Source organism: Saccostrea cucullata, unplaced genomic scaffold (assembly GCF_032062105.1).
Source record: "Saccostrea cucullata isolate Sc308-1 unplaced genomic scaffold, CSIRO_AGI_Scuc_v1 ctg93, whole genome shotgun sequence".
Lineage (NCBI taxonomy): Eukaryota > Metazoa > Mollusca > Bivalvia > Ostreida > Ostreidae > Saccostrea > Saccostrea cuccullata.
This window is the reverse complement of record NW_026935164.1, coordinates 161,138-181,021: the sequence shown is the minus strand read 5'-3', so window position 1 is coordinate 181,021 and position 19,884 is coordinate 161,138. Positions and strand designations below refer to the sequence as shown.

General features: G+C 33.9%; 1 protein-coding gene across 2 annotated transcripts in view; it reads left to right on the top strand.

Moving 5' to 3' along the window:
* The first annotated feature begins 441 nt into the window (after positions 1-441).
* LOC134242050 (potassium/sodium hyperpolarization-activated cyclic nucleotide-gated channel 3-like) overlaps positions 442-19,884 on the top strand; it is a 104,515-nt gene continuing 85,072 nt past the window's right edge. The window contains exon 1 of one of the 2 annotated variants that reach the window (XM_062724061.1): positions 442-1,136. In XM_062724061.1, coding sequence (XP_062580045.1) covers positions 1,074-1,136 — 63 coding nt within the window. In that variant the 5' untranslated portion in view covers positions 442-1,073. Of the gene's footprint in view, positions 1,137-3,716; positions 3,805-19,884 lie in introns of those variants that run through there. The other variant, XM_062724064.1, reaches the window with a different exon arrangement.

Below are 19,884 nucleotides of genomic sequence, written 5' to 3'. Positions count from 1 at the left end.
AATCAAAAGCTATGGGCAAGGTTAAAGTTTTTGTGGACAAACAGACAGAAAGGCGGACGGACGGGTGGACACGACAAAAACTATATACCCCCAAATCTTCGATTAAGGGGGCATAAAAAATCTACAGAACAACGATATCATGTTTATCTTCATATTAAAGTATTCCGATGTCATGTTGGTTCAATTTCAATTCAGATATGTCCCCTTACATGAGGGATGGATCACAATTTGAGTTCTTTTCTCTACCCTAGCTCAATTATGATTCCAAAAATTTGAAGTTATGAGGAAGCAACAACTCGAACTATCTGTTTTATGACATGTAAAAGTGTTTATAATTTAATTTTCTTGAATGCACTAACGCTGTATATCACAGCGGCATACATTTTTTTTTTCGGCGAGATGTTGTTCATTTGATGAAAAGCAGTAATTATTGCAGCCAAATATAAATTCACCTCCCTCCACTCAAAGAATCTGCTTTACTCGAAGAACCTCTCGTCTGTTCGATCTGTGTAGATAGTACGCTTTAATTCTCATCCAGTGTGTTTATTCAAGATTCTAAATTACAGGAAAAAAACATACTTCCAAATTTGATCACACGACGAATTGAACGATCAATTGATCGTGAGTTTCAAGCCCAGGAGAAAAAAATCAAAGGCAGGCACAAGATGGGGAAGCCTTTCTCAAAACAGTTTCTGATGATGGATCCGTTAAGATAGATATACTCGCAGAAAATTCTGTTCCATCGATGTATTCAACCTGAAGTGATTTCCAGCCTCCGATCGGATATATATATATATATAATTGTTAATAATAGATTCTTACGGATATGCTATTTCCTTTTTACTTTTCCCTATCTCTAACATACATCGAACATTGAGCTGAAGGCTATACATTTGCTCTTCTCTGATGTTCTTCTTAACAGGAATGGTTACGGACACCCATCATGCAGTTCATTTGTGTTTCTATGAGATGGATGCTCGTTAGACTATGTGAAAGAGTTACCTTTTAAAAGAGAATCATAAAGGTTAATTGCAAATTACTTTTGTGTATCATCTGTTAACTACGATGTTTAAATGTACATCACGTGTGAAATAGGAGATTCACCAAAACCAAAACTGTCCTCAATTCAGCTTAAGGTAAGTTCTTCTGTTGACTTTTTTTAAATGAAAAAACTTAATTTGTGATAAGATTGTCGCTCAATTTTCCCTCACTATATATTTTTCTTCCAGGGTTAAACAATAGCAAGTTTCCTCAATTTCTTTTTTGTAATGTATTACCTGCAACATAAGCTTTAAAATAAAAAAAAAAGAATAGGAAGCATTGTTCTTTTGTAAAAATGAGGATTGTCATTATTTTTCTAAAGCACTGAAATGGAAACGATTTTATTTTTTCTCCTCAATGCATTCATATTTAGCGAAAGTTTTCAATTTTACGTCTAACGGTTTTAAGTTTGTTTATTATACTTTAATGAAGAGAGTGCACATATACACTGTATATGTATGAATGGAACACTGAAGTAACCATATTGATCAGTCAAGCAATATCTATAAAACGCGTTTCGTTTACATGAGGCTACTTTAGGCGTCGGATTTTTCAATTAATGATGGATGGAATTGGAATGGGGTGAAATAGTGAAAATAAAATGAGGGATAATGAATGTGGTCTGTAAATAAAAATGATAAAACAGGATAATGAAAATCTGTTACATGTAGCAAGCCACCATATCATTTTTATTCAACTTGAATTTCAACCAAGCCCGATTATTTTGGAAGATTCATCGCATTATTGATGTGCAACGTGGGAGAAAGGTCATATGAAAAATTGTACAGTGTTTAAATTATTATTGTAACTGACATGGGAACCCAGCAAGAATCTGCTAAGATTTGAATTTACTGATAAGCATCTTACATATGCTCACACGCAAATGTGCTAAAATTTCATCGTATTTAAAAGACTTGAAATACAAGATATCTTTAACCCCTGTTTAATTTTATTATAATGTATTAACGTTCATAAAATATATTTGTTAGATTAATTGGAAACGTCCTTGTAATTATTATATAATATGATCTGAATTTTCACACAAAAATTCGTCTGAACGTTTCAAAAAGAGTTTTCTCATTCCTTTAAGTAAATTATGGGAACTCTGGTGGTCATGGTTGTTGGGCATTTACCATCCTGATATCCGGGATGAAACCAACACTAGGATGCAACAAGTCAGAGATTCACATGAGTCATGTCAGGAACCATCGTTCCAATTGAAGAAGCAGTTCCCAATATAATAAGACATTTCGTTACATTCGTCATTGCAGCAAGATTGTCCCATTAGAATTAATTGAATTGCATCTGCATTTCCTTGATAACGGTGATTCATTTATGGTTAAGGCAAAGACAGTGAAACGCATGGAAATTGATTGTTTAACATTAAGAAGTATAGCTTTTGAAAAAGCTTTGCCGTCTTTAGCAATAACCATGAACAATAAACTGACATACACCTGTAATCTTGACCATATTATTCACGAGTATTGTAGTTGTTGGCTCTCTACATCTTCAGCAGCTCTTTACAGGCATTAGCCTTGCCATATAAAGGAAGAAAATAAAGAAATGCAAATACCGTATTCCCAAAAATTTATGTCTCTTACCCTGAACACTCCACAGCATTTCAACCAATTAAGTATTTAATATTGCATATCATGTATTTTCTATAAAGAGAGGAAGTGCACCGTCAGAAGACTTTATAATACTGCAACGCTGTAAACCGTCTTCTGAGTAAAATGCTTAAAATTTTTCTGATACCTTCTTGTAATTCAAATTTCTTACTTTTTGTATTTTCCCACCCGGTAAATTCATGACACATATCTGGAAAAAGTTGTGATTTTCGCGATGCGACTTTGATTACCTTAAATAATAAAAGGGGTATTTTAAAAGGGCAAAGCATATAATAAAAGGGGTTATTTAACAGGGAAAAATATTAGTGTTTTTTTCTTACCACAGATCTTTGGATACGCGAAAGACTAAATTAAATCTTGAAGTTTGCTTTTATTCTTTTATGTATTAATTTGTTTGGTTAACGTCCCTTTTCGAGTATTTTTCACTCATATTGAGACGCTGCACTTGTCAGAGGGCGGGGCTGCAAATTGGGAACTCAGGACCATTGAGCAGTAAAGGATCTTTTTCCTATGACACGGAATCTCTCGGTCTCTACTGCCCGCAGAGGGATTCAAACTCGAGACGTGAGAGTAAACGCCCCCCAGAGCAAACGATTCTACCACTGCGCCTTATAGGCGACTAAAAATATTTAACTTGTTAGCACGCACTTGAGCCTATTACTTATTTTCCAAGTGGCTGAAATACCACATCCGTCGGTTTTGTTTAATTCATAAATGAAAGAGATTGGAATTACCGATACTTTTGAAGGTACTCTAACGTAATTCCAATACCAGTAGTAAATTAACAGATTTCTCTGAATTGTGTTTTCCTCTTTATCTTAGAAAACTGTACATTAAAAAGCTTGTGAGGGCGGCTTAATCACTGGCATTTTATCGTGAACATAAATACCGAATAAGAACTAAATCGATGCTTAAGTTTCTTTTAAAAATGCCTATGCAATAATTATTCAATAAAGGATTGGACCACTCCCTAAGTCTAAGTTTGGAACTTACTTCGTTTTTTTTCCTAAATAATTCAAACAAATAGAAACTACATATGCAAAGACATTTCCAGAAGAGGATATAGAAACATTGCTTCTATAAAACATTTTAACTGAAACTTTGACTCTGTAATCCAATGGAATCGTGTTTTAAGGTACGTGTAAGAAAATGTGTGTTTGTTTGATATTTCGTTTGCAGTGAACTTTCCTTTTCATTGTTTGATTACCTTAAATAACGGAGGCACCAGGCTTCCTCGTTTGTCTAAGAGAAGTTTTCAAATCAAAACATTTGAGAATTGTTTTGATAACATACACCTGTGATGTGTTATGTAGAGACATTTGTGTATACTCTATGTTCGAGTTGTCTTCCACGGATCGCGCAGTAGATATATTTACTATTCAACAAGAATTATGAAACCCTTTTCAAGCTTTGTATTCACAAGACAGAGATGCTCAAATTCCAACAGTTACTTCAATTCCCTGAAAGAATTTCTGATGGTATGTGATATAGCAAATAGCTATATCCTTTTCTGTTTCGCTTGTCAAGCAATACATTTCGAAGGGACAAATTTATATAAAATAGAAATGGTTATTCATAAAAGGGATGCTCTATGTCTTATTCCTATCATAGGCGCTCCCCATGTAATTCTGTAAATGACGTATGATAAGTATATATAGGTCTACCCCTCTATACTATAAAATATCCAAGGCCTGCAACTGGGCGCCATTGTGGATTTCGCCTGGGACCTCTGACTGACTTACTTTAAGGGTTTCTGGGGTATACTGGGCTGGTTATCAGCATCGGGTACTGTAATTTATTGAAATAAAATATTTGCAAACTTTTATCCAGCACCATTCCGTTGCTTTCTCTTGTTTTCAAACATTTCTCTATTACACCGTCACACTTAGCTGATCTCGGCCGGAAGAAGTCGATTTCGTCGATTTTCAACAACTTCAAAATAACTTTCGGAAGTTTGACAATATTTAGTGGGGAAAGTACATAGGCGCTTGGTTTCAGGATGGTGTATGTTGTGTATTATGTGTTTTTTGGTTTGTCTGAATACCCTCATTAAATAAAAATGAAAACTCGCTGAAATTAGCACGTTTTAAAAATGTCATATTCCTCGGAGTTTTTTTTTTCTCTCTGGGGTACATTTTTTTGTTTCTGTACACAAGCCCCTGTGATACTCTTTGAGAAAATAAAAAAATATTATCTCGGAAAGAGGTACTGATTTTTCTAACTGATTTATTTTCTCTACACAAGTCCGTATGAGCTAGACAGGCACGTAGCAACAAGGGGGGGGGGAGGGGGGTTGCCAGCCCCTACTTTTTTCCCAACATTACCTTTACTATTGAAAATGTGCATTGAAAGGTTGGTTGCCCCCCCCCCCCCCCACACACACACTTATTACCATAGTATTGTGATATGAAGGAAAATGTACTAGTATTGTATGGGAAAAAAATGAAAGTGAAATGAAGTTGGCTTTGAAAAAAATTGGCCACTACCCCCCCCCCCCCCCCCCACCCCCCCGAAATAGGATTTTCGTGTTTGAGCGTTTTTTTTTTTCGGCTCGTCAACTTTTACAGGTAAGTGAAAAAAAAATGTTTCTCTCTGGCAGCCCCCCCCCCCCCCTCACTTTCAAAAACGATGCTACATGTACGTGCCTATGAGAGTATATATACTGTACATATGACATTTTTAAAACGTGCTATTAATTTCAGCGAGTTTTCATTTTTATTTAATGAGGGTATTCAGACAAACCAAAAAACACATAATACACAACATACACCATCCTGAAACCAAGCGCCTATGTTTTCCCCACTAAATATTGTCAAACTTCCGAAAGTTATTTTCGTACGAGTTGTTGAAAATCGACGAAATCGACTTCTTCCGGCCGAGATCAGCTAAGTGTGACGGTGTAATAGAGAAATGTTTGAAAACAAGAGAAAGCAACGGAATGGTGCTGGATAAAAGTTTGCAAATATTTTATTTCAATAAATTACAGTACCCGATGCTGATAACCAGCCCAGTATACCCCAGAAACCCTTAAAGTAAGTCAGTCAGAGGTCCCAGGCGAAATCCACAATGGCGCCCAGTTGCAGGCCTTGGATATTTTATAGTATAGAGGGGTAGACCTATATATACTTATCATACGTCATTTACAGAATTACATGGGGAGCGCCTATGATTCCTATGAGAGTAAATGCCCATGACATTGCCAAACTAAGGTGAATTGATTTATGTTCTTAATATGCTTTACTACTTTCATGTTCATCCTGTATGTAATATAATCATCTTATTTCATTCACCAAGATAAGTTAATTAATCTCATTAAGAAGACTGCAGATGTAACCATCTTGTCACACAAATTCAAAATTTAACCTACCTTAAAGCTTCTCCTCTTAATAAAGACAACGCAATGGGAGTATATGCAGACTTGTAGGGAGTTAATTTGAATAATTTCACAATCAATAATATCGACAGTTATCTGTGGCATCGTGTAGATTTATTTAAACATTTCAGGTATGTATAAGCAATCATTAAAGTTTTCTGTAAGAATGCTATATTATGAATTTCTTGATACGCAAACCTTTTAGATGTTATAAAATGCAAAAAGTCATGCATTTATACATATTTAAAGATGATTTAATCCTTTGAGGACTTTGTTATTTATTTTAGCATTACGAAAAGAATCACAGAAGAGTATGTTCACATATTCAATTACTTGATTGAGAATTTATTAATCAATAAAGACTGCATTGAAGTCTACGGGGACAATTTAGTGAAAAAAAAAAGTTTTGGGTAAATGTGGGTCGGATACAAAGGTACCTAGAGAATTTTTTCAATACGTTCAGAATCCTTTTCTGCGCGAGGATTAAAACAGTAAGAACACTTTCTCTGACTAAAAAGTGACTTATTTTATTTTGTTGCGTATTATCTTGTTTAAAAATTTGAACTAAAATGCAAAGGTACAGAAAGAAAAAAAAAGTTAAGACCTAGACACTCATCTGTTGAATTTTCTTTACTTTTAATGGAGTGTAAAGTTACATTCAACCACAGAAGTTAATATATGTATGCACACACACAAAAAAAATCATACCTGAAAATAAGGATTGGACTGAACCAACAAAAAAAAACCTCAATTTGAGGGATAATTGCGTTGGTCATTACCATATCACACTATATGACGGCTCCCACACGCATGGTTAAGGTCAAAGATCGGGGTTTGAACAAAGATTTCTTTTGACAGATAGATATTGATTTATGTGCACAAACAATTGAACAATATTATGGCAGAAGATGGGCTTTTATCTTCCGCAGACCTCTGACTATGGGATCACATCATGTTCGCAGACAAGTTGGAGATCAAAATCATTGCTACAAAAATTGATCTTGATATTCCGTAGATGTATATGGTAACCACAAAGATTGTACTTCGTCGTAAGACACGGTTCCCTTTTTCCCCTCAAAGGAAATTCCAATACCTCAAGCGAAAAGCTTATCGATCTCTTCTGTAGAAAAGTCTGAGAAAAGTGAGTTATTATGTATTTAAAGAAAACCCTTAGTTGATGTTCGAAATTTAAAATTAGCTTCTGGTTTTGGGCTTCGAAATACCGGTATTTTTAATGCAGTGAAAACCAAAAGGTAATGCACATTAAGACCGGCAGTAGGACATGATATAATTAGATGTACAAGTCCATAGGGCAGGACGCTGGGACACTGATAACAAATGGACAGCGTAATGTAGTCAAAGTCTGGTTAAAACAAGCAAATTCAAAGAATTGTGGTCCCCCGCCTTCGGTGTCTTTTTGGGTGAGATGTCATTATTTATGGCATATTGTGTCGAATATAAACGCCCTATCATATGTCATTTAAAATTTATCACCAAAGTTGATTTTTAGCTCTACTGGTCAGAGACCATAAGAGCTTATGCGATAGCAAGGTGTCCGTCCGTCTGTCTGTAAACACATTTTCAGAATGCTATTCCTCCTATAGTTTTTGTCTGATTTTAATATAACTTGGCACACAAGTATCATGTCGTAAATTTTGAATTTACTAGGGGGAGGTAAATGCAAAATTTACAACATGATAACTTATCATGTTGTAAATTTTGCATTTACCTCCCCCTAGTAAATTCAAAATTTACATGATACAAGTAGCCTATACTGAGATACACACTTCTCTGTATCGTTTTTTGATTTTGATAAACGGCGACGCCGTGCATACTAAGAATAAAATTTCTATGAAATATTTTCAAATGCTACTCCTCCTACAGTTTTGGTTTGATTTCAATATAACTTGGTACACAAGTAGACTACAATAAGATACATAATTCTGCATATCGTTTTTTGATTTCGATGTACGGTGTTGCTATACTTACTCAAAAATAGAAATTTATCTGATACATTTTTAAAATGCTACTCCTCTTACAGTTTTGGTCGATTTCAAAAAATCTTGCCATGAAAATGACTACACCAATGATCAATTTTTAATTTATTGTTGTTGAAAAATTTCAAGTTGAAATGCTTTTTTCCTCTTTCTCCGTTATAATCAGGGCTCGAAATTAAAGGGAAATATTCGCTATATGCGAATTAAAATCAGAAATTGGGAGTTAAAGCGATCTGTGGTCGCCACCTTTTGCGCGCAAAAAAAAAAAACGGTCTTCAAAATTAAAATAATCCATGTAATACATGAAAAGCACTACAGGTATTTTTTTTCAAATTTTTTTCCCCCCAAACAATGAAAAAAATTCAGGTAGCGCATCCCATTTAACTATTTACGATCACTTAATCAACTAGGAGAAAAGTGTTATGTGATTTTCAAAAAAAGATATTTCCAATGTTGTTACCCCCACCCTGTCCAAGTTTGAGCTAGTAAGTTTTTACTTGGGGATAGTTATTCTATTGCTGCCACTAGTCTGTGGGCTAGTGCTTGGGGTTTTTTTTTGAATTGCACACCCTATAACTGTTGAGATTTCATCTTTTATAGCACAACCAAAATACTTACAAGAGGTAGTTTTTAAATTAGTTTTCTTTGAAATCATTCAATCTTTCCCGGATTGTGACTTTCTAACATCAACTTCCGGCCTCGGTAGTAGTAGACAGAGTTTGAAGTGATATTTGAAGAATTAGAGGGGATTTAATCCGATTCAATTTGAATTCTCCGAAAGTGGGGGCATTGTTATAGTACATATAAGTACATGACGGACACGTTGGATACGTTAATTTTAAACACACTGTAGACTTAAAATAAAGGCGAAGTACCTGAACTGAAAAATTCAAGATGGCGATTGTGACGGAACATGTTATCATTAAAGTATTGATTTTTTTTTATTTATGAAGAGAGGTTAAAAACATCAAGCGCCTGTGCATAGGGTCGAATACTAACGTACGTTATTCACACCAATTGTAAGACCACTTTATACATGCTGAACTCCCCATGGACTTTCCGTTTGTACAATCGTGATTAAAACAAGGAGCAGGCGACAGGAATGACCGATCGTCAGGGAAAGCTCTCTCCTTCATTGCACCTGATCCCGCCTCTGATGTTTCGAGGTTTGTGTTTTCTCTACTGCCGATTTGATTTGCTTTGTTTCAATCGATTTTCTAGCTTGATTATAATTCGATCCGTATTTTAATTTATGTACTGAATTTTCTTTTGGTATAATTTCATCAATTTGAAAAATTCCACACGTATAACACTAAACTAATAAAGAAAAAAAAATTCGATAAACAAAGGAAAAGAAATTTTGACATTATATGTGTTTAAGTCCAAATTGTAAAGACCCCTGCTCCAAATCATTTATGACAGCAATAATGACCTTGATATTTCGTCGCTTATGACATGAATATATTTATGCTGTCAATGCCAGGGAACCGATTCCTGACTCTAATTTTGTCTTTGATATCATGATTAATTCATGCTTTGTATTACTACCATGGTCCGACTTTCGCCAGGGATTAGGATAACAATGAGAAATAGATTACTGGTTGGTTATATTGAGTTATAGAGCGAGTAGTATAGATAAATGAACATGTATAGGAACAGCTTCTTTAGAACAAGGACTTTTCAAATACTATTGTCAACTTCAATATTTAAGTTCTCTTAATATATAGCAAGCATATACATATAGGAATGCATCATTTTTCGGCGAGCTATTCATGTATAAATTGGATTAGAAGGCAAAAGAAAATTGATCTGTGCCTCGATACTGTTAGAGTGTTTTTGTACCAGAGCTGATGAAAATATTTGAAGCGTAGCAGCTATTATAAATTTTAACCCGATCCACGTTTACAACTGGGTGATCATATTTTTAAAACAATACGTTCCGAGACATAATAATAAGGATAGGCGGTTCAGCAAGACATTTAACAGGTCCTGTTTAAAGTGACAATATGGCGCATCTCTTCAAAAACAGTCTTGTTAAAATTTTCCTATAGGATTTGGAATTTTTTTCATACTCATAAATGTATACACTTGCAGAAAATTACAAATTTCATAAGTAAATAATTCTGATTATATCATTAAAATTAATAATTATTTATGGTACAGAAATATATACATCGCAACGTGCCACATTCCATGCTATACACGCATGCGTATAGTTTTCATAAACAAAACAGCATGGTAAGAGAGGGAAGCCCGGTAGGCCTGCTGCATTGACAAAGTCGACCAAAACGAAAAACAAAACAATAAATAGGGCTTGAAATTGAAAAGCAACATTCCTGACAAAAATTTAGTTGAGAGATTAATATAATCATTGGATGAAGAAGAAACGGGATATCGGCGACATTCACGTGGGGCTCGCGAAGGTTCTACCCTACAGGTTTGTTGATACTTGCTATCACTTCTCGTATCTCCATGGCTTTCAAAGAAAAAAAATCAATGTAAACTCAACATAAAAAAGCACCTATGACATATAAAAATTATTGCTATTTGAAGTGCAAATTGTATTGGAACTGCAAAAAGATATTTTGTTTGACATTTTGCGTATGACGTATAATGATTTGGTGGATTTTCCTTTCCTGCACCCCAATACACAAAACGTCAACATTTGTACTTAATCATGTTAAATTCGTCTGAATGCAGATTAAATGTTAACTATTATTAATTTACCGGAGAGTTAAGATATTTTGATTCTGAGAATTGCTTTTACCTAATATTCCATTATAATTGTAAACCCTACATTGTATGCACGTGCCATTTTAGAATTCACGTGGTACAAGTAAACATCTACATGTAAGTTGTACGACCCTTGATTTTCCGGCAGATTCTAATTACGTTCATTTTGTATGAGGAGAGAATTTTTATTTTTCTCAAAATGCTTACTTCAACTTTTTACCTTATTCCTGAATGATATATTGGGTAAATTTGAATGAAAAAGCACACGATTTGCAGCCTTATTGCCGCTTTAAAGTTTGTTCGGACTATCGGAGTCCCAGTAGTCTAGACTCTAGTACAAAAATTGAATGTTGTACGCTGAATTTAGAACATTTCACAAATCGTTGTAATCAAAGTTTAATTATTTTTGGGTTAAAATAAACAGTATTATATTCACGCGAAACTTTTCATTAAACAGGATGTGATCGGAGACATTTTAATATTTAGGAATCAATAATTTTGAGGAATCAAACTTGTGGCTTACGAAATGACACCGAATGTACAGAACAGTCAAACACTGAATGCAGAATTCTGAAGTTTTTGTCGTTTCCAACATATAGAGTAGGATGGGATAAAAAAAGTGGGGGGAGCGGGAACCAGATACAACCTGAAATCATCAAACAGATTTAAAAAAAAAACCAAAACTTTATCATGGCAATAGAAACTGTTCATCTAAATAATTTTGCAAATATTTGGCATACCTAGACGACTCTTTGGTCGAGTCCGTTTATATACATGTACAAATGTGAAAGAAGTAAAAAAAAATCGAAATTTTTGTTTCTACCGACTATTGATGAATTAGTGATTACAAGCTCTGCTGGTCAGAGACCAGAAGAGCTTATATGCGATAGTAAGGTGCCCATCGTCCGTCCGTCTGTCTGTCTACATTTTTAGCTCTACTGGTCAGAGACCAAAGAGCTTATGCGATAGTAATGCGTCCGTCCGTCCGTCAGTCTGTAAACAATTTTTCAAAATGCTACTCCTCCTACAGTTTTGATCTGATTTTAATAATAACTTGGCACACGATTAGACTACACTAAGGTACATAATTCTGTATATCGGCTTTTTATTTCGATGAACGGTATTGCCGTGGTTACTAAAAACAGACATTTTATGAAATACTTTTTAAATGCTTCTTTTCGTACAGTTTTGGTCTGTTTTCAATATACCTTGGCACACGAATAGACTACCCTAAGATACATAATTCTGTTTATCGGTTTTTTATTTCGATGAACGGTGTTGCCGTGGTTACTAAAAATAGAAAATTCTGCGAAATACTTTTAAAATGCTACTCCTCCTACAGTTTAGGTCTGATTTCAATATAACAAGGCACACAAGTAGACTACTCTAAGATGCATTATTCTGTGTATCGGTTTTTTATTATACGAGAGAGAGAGAGAGAGAGAGAGAGAGAGAGAGAGAGAGAGAGAGAGAGAGAGAGAGGCGGTGTTGCCGTGGTTACTAAAAATAGAAATTTTATGAAATACTTTTAAAATGCTTCTCCTTCTACAGTTTTGGTCTGTTTTTAATATACCTTGGCACACAAGTAGACTACCCTAAATGCTACTTCAAATACAGTTTTAGTCTGATTATAATATAATTTGGCATGCAAGTAGACTACATTGAGATACATTATTATAAGTTTTGTATTTTTAATTTTGATGAACAATGTTGCCATGGTAACTAAATTGAAAACTCTGTAAAATTGTATCAAAAGCTTCTTCTACAGTTGTAATCTTATTTCAATCTTGCCACAAAAAGAGACTTAATCAAGGATCATTATTCTCTAGGTATTGCTTTTGTAAAGTTTCATGTCCCAACTGCTCTTTTTCTCTTCCTTTATTGTTAAATACACACCATTGAGATACATTATTATAAGTTTTGTATTTTTAATTTTGATGAACAATGTTGCCATGGTAACTAAATTGAAAACTCTGTAAAATTGTATCAAAAGCTTCTTCTACAGTTGTAATCTTATTTCAATCTTGCCACAAAAAGAGACTTAATCAAGGATCATTATTCTCTATGTATTGCTTTTGCTTACATTTTAGTCTGATTTCAATATAACTTGGCATACAAGTAGCCTTCACTAAGATATATAATTCTAAGTATCGATCATGAATTTGAATGGTGTTGCCATGGTTACTAAATATAGAAATTTCTGTGAAATACATTTTATATTATTATACTTTCATGTTAAATACTAAAATCTGATTGGTTTAGACGCAGTTAACAATCTGTTCTATTACCCTCAGCCTTAGCAACACACGTGACAACGGGTAACACAACGGTAATGCCAAATGCGTGGAAATTATGCGTGTACTGTTCACCGCAGAATTCTCAAAACGTCAGTTGCGCGTTTGAAAGAACCGGAATAAACTTGAGGTCAATAAGAGCTTGCGTTCGATGTAGCTTACTTGAAAACAACAAACGACAGACGAAACATGCTTGCGAGTGCAGAAATAACGAAACTTTAGATGATAAAGGACTCGTAGAGTATCAAATAAACAATAAAGAGGTCAGTAAATCTTCTTCGAAATAGCGGGGAGTTTGAAAGCTTTCTAAACGTGAACGAAAAGGCGATCGACGATTTGTATTGCTGACATAGTAAATCAAGAAGACATTCAGTATAATAAAATAAAGATAAGATTATAAACTAACGCGTCGGTTGACAATGGTTTTCCTTGGGGTGTCAATTTCAACTGTTACCCTCCAAAACAGGCACTATTTATATAATGCTACACCTCGTACAGTTTTGGTGTGATTTTAATACTTGGCACACAAGTTGACTACACTGAAATACATAATCAAAGATCGAATAACTGTCTAATATTTTGATTTCATGATGTGATCAATCGAGTGGCTTGCGTGATAATTTATATAAACGCCGAATAAATGCAAAAACGTTATCATGCAAGCCAATCGATTGATCATCGTCATGAAACCAAAATAATCTGACAGTATTTCCTTACATTTATATGCTCTTGATTCCGAAATTCACTGTTACAAGCCTCACTTCTCATTATTTTCCGCCCTGCACGTGATTTTTAAACCGCGCCTATCGATGAACCAGTAGATTTATGTAGAAATAAAGTATTTGTAATTTTATCGTGGACAAAGACAATGGAAATGTTATTATTTCAATGTATAACTTTTTTATTTAGATGAAGTGTGTTGCCTTGGTAACATAAAATAAAAATTTCTGTGAAATACTTTTAAAATGCTACTCATCGTACAGTTTAGCCCAATTTCAATACCACTTGGCACAAAAGTAGGCTAAATTACATAATAAATTATTCTTTTCTCGCGGTTTTATATTTCGATAAAAGGTGTTGCCATGGTTACTAAAAATAGAAATTTCTGTGAAATACTTTCAAAATGCTGGCCCGCCTACAGTTTTAGTCTGGTTTCAATATAACTTGGGACTCGGGTATCCAACACTTATATACATAATTCTGTATATCGGTGTATGATTTAAATGAATGGTGTTGCCGTGGTTACTAAAAATAGAAAATTCTGTGAAATACATTTAAAAAAAACGATTCCTCATACAGTTTTAGTCTGATTTCAATATTACTTCGCACACAAGTAGACTACACTATGATACATAATTCTTTGCATCGGTTGTTGATTTCGATGAACGGTGTTGCATTGCTTTCTAAAAATAGAAATTTCTGTGAAATACCTTTAAAATGCTACTCTGCGCGGGGTGATCAAAAAGTTCGCGAACTATCTCTATATCTACAAATCTACAATTAAGATTAGAAAAAAAAATGGTTTACACATTGCAATACATAAGTTCTATAAATAGCATATGCTGAATAAAGTTTTGCTCCTTGTTTGTGACGTCACAAGGTGAAAATGACGTCAGTATGTAGGTCACTTGTGACGAAAAATGGTTGTCTCAGTCGTACTCGTTCAACGAACGACTGTAAAATGTATGGTATCTCTTGGAAGTCCCTTTGAAGTAGCGTATAATAATTTGTACCGAGTTTATTTAGACAAATGACTTCCTATAAATTCAATCAATGATTGGATTGATCGTTTTAGTGAAGGAAGGCAGAGGGTTAATCAAAGTACTCAGAAGTACAGAGAGCCGGGTTCATTTACAGAGTAGAATGGATTTCTTACATAAATCACGTTTATATTCTGATGAAAAAATTATTTTAAAACTATCAATATAAATGATAAGACACTGACAATGAGTTTTTCAATCCTAATACCACGGTCCGATTTTGTCAGAATCAGAATTAAACTGGTACCGCAGCTGAATGTAAACAAACAGGCCAGTCTGGTTCCCTCTCCTGCTTTACCTCGTATGTGTAGAGAACTACGGTAACACTGATTATCAAAAATCCTTACGCTAATGAACTATGTTCTTTGACTTATGAAGTTTTCAAAGTCATTACAACTAATGTTTATTTTATATAGATAAAACTTCATTTTATTTTTGTTGCTTTATTTAGCGTTTGTATTATCTCAAAAGCGGTTGAGAGTAAGAACTTTATTTTTGCACGTAACTTTAAAATGGCGGCTATGGGGTCAACATCCTGCCTTGAACAGGATCACATAAGCCGGCAATTGCTCTTTGAGCAATAAGCCCGGCTAAAAATGATACTTGTTATGTTGTCCAGTGAAAGCAAATTTGAAAAATAGATGTGTTTTTAATTAAGCAATTAGTTAACAAGACGTCCAATTTACACTTTGAAAAGTAGTTGAATATTTTAACAAAAATATAATTACAAGTAGAGCTTTTTTAAAAAGCTTCCCGTCTTTAGCAACAATCTTAAACTGTAAACTGATCTACACCTATCGGCCTGATAGGTGTAGATCAGTAGAATTCTTTTGAATTTCTTGATTTTGTATTTCTACATTAGCTTTTTACTGGCATTAGCCCTACCACGGTTGTCGCTTGGTCATCTCCGTAAACTTTGACTCGCCGAGAGCTTTAGGCAAACCATTTCCTTCTTCAAACAACAAAGGGGAAAAGAATAATAACAAATTGTAAAGCCTGCAAGCAATAAAAATCAAATTTTATTTATAATGAAGTTAAAGAGATCTTGTTGTTTTTTTGCTATACAAAAAATCATGTTATTAGGAATTAATTACTGCTGATTTTGTTGTTCGTTTTGTCATTTTTTTTTAAGATTGAAAATCTTGCAAAATTGTTAAGTCGTACGAAAATTAGATCATCAAAAAGTTATCTCTCTTGCCTTGAACAGCATTTCAATCAATGAAATAATTGAAAATTTTCTCATCATGCATTTTCTACCAATCACAAAAGAGAGGAAGTGCATAGTCCGAAGACTGTAAAAAACTTCAACTATACAATACCGTCTTCCAAGGAAGACGGTAATTAAATACCTAAGATATCGTTTACTTTAGATTTTAAACATATTAGATATGGTAAAAAGGAGGCACCCATTCTCTATCCACCTTGAATAAACGTCTCTCCCGAGACAGAAGATTTGGGTTTTGATGCTCGCCATGCTTAAATTTGGAAAGGATATTCTTGTCCACTCATTCTGTTGTCGAGATTTGACTGTTTCTGATAAATGAAATTGTTATAAAAATTAACTTACATTTTTCACCTTTTGTGACAGAACGCTACGGAGGGGGTCACGTGACCGCCTTTATCACGTGATCCGCGCATGAGCAGAACGGTGGTATATGTGCATTAAAATCGGAGAGGACTAATTTAAAATATAATCAACACTGACACCAAATATTGTTTCTTTTATGGAAGTTATTCAATTAGTTCGCGAACTTTTTGATCAACCCTCGTACCTGCAGTTTTGGTCTGACTTTAAAGTAATGTGGCATGGAACTAAACTACATTTAGATACATAATTTTTAGCTCTACTGGTCAGAGACCAGAAGAGCTTATGTGATCTATAGTAATGCGTCCGTCCGTCTGTCTGTCTGCAAACAATTTTTCAAAATGCTACTCCTCCTACAGTTTGGTCCGATTTCAATGTAACTTGGCACACAAGTAGACTACACTAAGATACATAATTCTGTGAATCGGTTTTTGATTTCGATTAACGGTGTTAACGTGGTTACTATAAAATAAAAATTTCTTTGAAATTCTTTCAAAATGCTACTCCTCCTACAGTTTTGATCTAATTTCAATGTACCTTGGCACACAAGTAGACTACACTAAGGTACATAATTCTGTATATCGGTTTTTGATTGCGATAAACGGTGTTGCCGTGGTTACTAAAAATAGAAATTTCTGTGAAAGTCTTTCAAAATGCTACTTCTCCTACAGTTGTAATCTGATTTCAATATAACTTGGCACACAAGTAGACTTCACTAAGATATACAATTCTTTTTATCGGTTTTTGATTTTAATGAACGGTGTTGCCGTGGTTACTAAAAATAGAAATTTCTATGAAATTCTTTTAAAAATGCTACGTCTCCTACAGTTTTAGTCTGATTTCAAAATAACTTGGTACACAAGTAGACTACATTAAGGTACATACTGTAAATGTATTATATTTAGCGTGTACGATATTTGGTGGAAATTGATTTTTGAGCAAGTTATTAGCGTAGGTTTGATTTAGCGCATTTCTCAGTGTTTCTATTTATGTGTATATGTGCAAGACATTTAGCGTTGTTCTTGAATTAGCGGAAGTTTCACTCCGTCAAAAGCGCTAAATAGAATACACAGCCTAATACGTTTACAGTAATTCTGTGAATCGGTTTTTGATTTTGATGAACGGTTTTGCCGTGGTTACTAAAAATAGAAATTTCTGTGAAATTCTTTCAAAATGCTACTTCTCCTACAGTTTTGGACTGATTTCAATATAACTTGGCACAGAAGTAGACTACACTAAAATACACAGTTCTATGTATCGGTTTTTGACTTCGATGAACATTATTGCCGTGGTTACTAAAAATACAAAAAGTACAAACCAGTATAGCTTCAGTCTCGACAGAGACTTCTGGTATCTTTATCGTTTTTTGATTTTGATGAATGATGTGCCTTGGTCACAAATTTTTTTTCAAAGTTTCAATCCCGACTGCTACACTGTATTTTTCTCTTTCTTTCTTATAAGTAGAAACCAGTAGAAATACAGTTTTATACGACAGCTTAAAAGACTTTACTGGTTTAATGTATTTAAGGACTATGTGTTTAAATAAGATCTCTTCTGGAATATTTTATACATAAAGATTGCTATCAATTTCTTAAAGGTTCTCTGTTGCAGTTTATAGGCAGCATTTACTGGAAATGCAATTAATGTATTTAAGGACTAGTGGGCGCATCCTTCCATACCACGCGCCCTCCACTGATGTGACTAATGTTATCGAAATAAAAAAAAATGGTATTTGAAAGTTTTAATTTTCTCATTTTCATGTAAGCATATTAATTACAATGTACTTCAGTGCTTTAGTATGAAACTTTTAATAATTTTTGAAAAACCTACTTCTCATCATATATATAAATATATTCACACTTAAAGTGTTATCAATGATTTACCATTATTTCAATTACCATTTACACAAAAACTTTGTTTATGTTCATGCACATATTTTTTGCTTTACCTGTTCTCTGTTGCAGTTTAGTGGATCAGTGAATGCACGAAAATAAATTGCAGGTTTCCCTTTTAAAAAGGTTATATTTATTTAATTTATATCATTTAAATCTTTTGAAATTAATTGTCAGTTTCATCACTAAGCCTGTTTTTTGTTTTCTGGCTGTTTAGATTAAATTAAAGTAGACTTTTAATTTATAATACTTACTATGCAAGTGAAATCTTGCCGCATCACAGTGTGTTGTTTAAATTGGGTTTTTTTTTGCAAAATTTATTATTAATCAACTTAGGATTCCTGTTTAGGTAGAATAAACCGAAATGAACTTTGTTGATTTGAATGTCCATTCTGATATTGTACGGGGTGTTAAAACTATCAATAAGGTAAGTCAAAAATAAATTAAACACGCGACAATTTTTCCCACATGAACTATTCTCTTACCATTGGGAAATTCTTTCAAGGGCGATTTTCTCATCGGATGGGAAAGATTTACCTATAACAGATGTAGATTACAGTGATTGTTTACTACTAAGTAATATGTGAAAGTAAGAGATTGGAGTTCACCTATTTAACACTTTGGAAGCGGCAGATTTATCCGGCACAGTATTGCTTATACAGGGGGAGACTTGATTAATCATGTAAATTTTGAATTTACTAGGGGGGAGGTAAATGCAAAATTTACAACATGATGAAGTTATTATGTGGTAAATTTTGCATTTACACCCCCCCCCCCCCAGTAAATTAAAAATTTACAACATGTTATAGCTAATAAAATTTCCTTTTTAGTTGATGATAAATTTCATAATCAACCTGTGTAAAGAACGGAAAGCGTAGGGAAAAACAAAACTTGAAACATGTTTTTTTGTTTATTTTTTTTAAAATATATTTCAGTAAATGATATTTAGTATTGTACTGTATTGGGGTGACAGAGATTTGCGTGGTAGTAAGGCTTGCATGGTATTGGAGTAACTTAGGGTTTTATATTTCTTAAAAGACATGATCATCCAAATCTAAACATTGTATGTGCTTCTTAATTATGTTTCCTCTTGAGATTTGAGCAATATTGAACGTCTTGTAGATTTCAGATAATTGAATCTTCTGCACGGAAAAAGTTAATATAATGTCAGATATCTTTTCCTCAATTACTTAAACTGATTGCGACGGAAATGGAAAACTCCTGATGACTCAAGAAACTAATTGTTCTGTTAACTTAATTACCTCCTTCTGTTATTTTTTATTTATGTGATAGAATGAAATGTGTTTGTCTATTACTTTCCATTGGCTAAGGAACAATTCAATTCTATACAGACGGTTAACGACAGTGTTATAGCAGGAAGAAATACTTCGAAATATCCATTGTTCGAGGTTCTTGTAGAAGTTGAGATTGATTATTTATCTCCAGGTTCTTTCGTCCTTTTTTTGGAAAGATTACAAATTCTAGCACCAATACATACTACTACATGTAGTAATCTAGTATGATAGACCTTATATTATAGTCAGAAAGTTTTAACTTGAAATGCTCCTCTTTAAGGTAGGA